The sequence below is a fragment of the Hyaena hyaena genome, unplaced genomic scaffold, assembly GCF_003009895.1.
Source record: "Hyaena hyaena isolate Hyena2069 unplaced genomic scaffold, ASM300989v1 scaffold_2852, whole genome shotgun sequence".
Classification (NCBI taxonomy): Eukaryota; Metazoa; Chordata; class Mammalia; order Carnivora; family Hyaenidae; genus Hyaena; species Hyaena hyaena.
Window position 1 is genome coordinate 6,380 of NW_024083357.1, and position 2,393 is coordinate 8,772.

A 2,393-nucleotide genomic window follows, 5' to 3' on the forward strand; every position below is an offset into this window, starting at 1 on the left:
TGACCACATCCGAACCCATCTGAAGGTGAGCCGCGCCGGCCCTGGGGCCGCCGCCTCGCCCCTCCCCCCCACCCCTGCAAAGTGGGTCCCACCTGTGTCCCCTGGTGCCTCGGGCAGGGGCGGGGTCTTGGCCCTGCTCACGGTGGGCTCCAGACACCCCGTGGCCCTGGGAATCGTCCTGGATTTTTCTCCCGTACACGCCTCTCTTTGGGGGCTGTTTGCTGGCAGGGGCTGGTGCCCCCGGTCCTCGAGTGTGCGGGCGCCCACGTTGCTGGAACATTCTGCTCACAGCGGGTTTTGGTGGGTGTGCGTGCTCGGGGTGGGTTGTTACTGGGGAAGAGGCCCCGGGGCTCCGGCCGCCGCAATCCCGGCTCGCCACAGTAGCCCAGGGCGAGCAAGGCCCGTTCTCTTCCTGTGCTGGCCGTGAGCAAGCCCGGAGCAGAGGTGTGGCCCCCGCTTCACGGCCGAGCTGGGCCGTGTGGGGTTTGCGTCAGGGGATCCCCCTGCTTTGACCTGGCTGGGGGGCCTTTGTGCCTCAGGAAGGTCCCGCGGGTGGCCCGGTGCCCTGCACTCCTCAGGGCGCCTGGTCAGCTGGGGCCACCCCTGTCTAGGGCAGGTGACCGGGTGGCTCGGGAGGCGGGGCTGGGGAGGGTGGGAGGTGGGGGCAGGTCTCAGGACGCAGCATGAGCTGGGGCGACCAGCCCCGGCGGGCAGGGCCCACCTGGAGACAGGGCCCCGGAACTGCGAGGGGGGACAGGAGGTGGCATGGGGGGCGGGAGGGAGGCCACCCCTCGGTCCCTGTGTGCGTGTCTGCCGCGGGCTTCGTGACGGGTCGCTGCCGCCCCCAGGAGCTGCTGGCCGAGTGGCAGCTGCGGCAGGGCCCCCGGAGCGCGTGCGGGCGGCTGCGGCAGGTGGCCGCGCTGGGGCTCGTGTGGCTGCTGTGCCTGGCGACCACGCTGGGCTGCACCGTCGCCGTGTACGCCTTCTCGGAGCTCATGATCCAGGTGCGAGCAGGGAGCGCTGGGCCCGGGCTCCGACCCCTGCCTGACGAGGGATGGGGCCCCTGCGCCCTCTCCCCCTGCGCGTCCCCCCGTCTTTTGATCTTTTATTTTCCTCTTTTCGGTTTCTCTTTTTTCCGACACCTGTGTCCCCACCCCCTTCCTGTGTGGGTTGAACTTGGGCACTGGGGTGGGCGTACCGTGGCGGGGAGGGAGGTGCCGCTGGGCAGTTTGGCCCCTCCTTCCACCAGCCGGCGCACCTGACGTCACCGCCACCCCCTCCTCCTGCAGACCCCCGTGTCTGCTGACCGAGAGGGGGCGCTGCTGGCCCTGCCGCTGGTGGTCTGCCTCCTCAACCTGGGGGCCCCCTACCTGTACCGCTGCCTGGCCGCCCTGGAGCATCATGACTCCCCGGTGCTGGAGGTGTACGTGGCCGTCTGCAGGTGCGTGTGCAGGCGGGGCGGGCAGAGGCTTCCTGGGGCATGACCTCTGGCCCCCGGGCAGCCCTCCCTCAGCACCCCCCCCCCCCCGTCCTCTCCAGGAACCTCATCCTCAAGATGGTCATTCTGGGGGTTCTTTGCTACCACTGGCTGGGCCGCAGGGTGGGCACCCTGAGGGACCAGGTGAGGGGGAGGCCGAGGCCCCTGGCCGGTCACAGCAAGGGGCGGCCCTGCTGCTGCTGGGGGTGGGGGTGCTGGGGTGGCCGCCATGTGGCGTCTCTGGCCGGGCTGCTGGGACAGGCGGGGTGCAGGGCACTGGGGGCACCGGGAGCTGAGGCCGGATCCCCCCCAGTGCTGGGAGAACTTTGTGGGCCAGGAGCTGTACCGGCTCATGGTGCTGGATTTCATCTTCGTGCTGCTGGACACGCTTTTCGGGGAGCTGGTGTGGAGGTGAGGCCCCTGGCCCTGCACCTGCCTCCTGGGCACCTGCCCCCTCCCTCCCCCCTGCCCAAGGGTTCAGAGCGTCCTCCCCGGCAAGGCAGGCAGGGGTCACCTGGGAAAGTGGGGCCTCCCCTCCCGGATCGGGGCCATCGATCGGCACCCTCGATGCCTCGTCTGTACCTCATCGAGCTGAGAAAAATCCCGGGCAGGATACACTCCCCCCCCTTTATTTTAGATCGAGGGGGAAGAGTTTTCAAAATGATGTATAATCTCAGTCTTGTGCAAAGGGGGAAAAAGGGAAGGAAGAAAGACAGGAAAGGGACTTTTTCAGGACGTGTCACTGAGTGCCGACATCGCGAGTGTTTTTATTCTGTTTGTGTTTTTTTCCGGGAACGTATGAATTTAATAGTGTTTTTAAAAAGGGATGTTTATGGGGCGCCTGGGTGGCTTAGTCGGTTAAGCGTCCGACTTTCGCTCAGGTCATGATCTCGCGGTTCGTGGGTTCGAGCCCCGC

General features: G+C 67.3%; 1 protein-coding gene across 1 annotated transcript in view; it reads left to right on the forward strand.

The window, feature by feature from the left end:
- The window catches only part of LOC120227667 (transmembrane channel-like protein 6), an 8,187-nt gene extending 6,266 nt beyond the window's left edge, over positions 1–1,921 (forward strand). Inside the window, exons 5-9 of the mRNA XM_039225733.1 lie at positions 683–700; positions 761–1,004; positions 1,290–1,441; positions 1,540–1,621; positions 1,791–1,921. Coding sequence (XP_039081664.1) covers positions 683–700; positions 761–1,004; positions 1,290–1,441; positions 1,540–1,621; positions 1,791–1,892 — 598 coding nt within the window. The 3' untranslated portion in view covers positions 1,893–1,921. The remainder of the gene's footprint in view (positions 1–682; positions 701–760; positions 1,005–1,289; positions 1,442–1,539; positions 1,622–1,790) is intronic.
- The last annotated feature ends 472 nt before the right edge of the window (positions 1,922–2,393 follow it).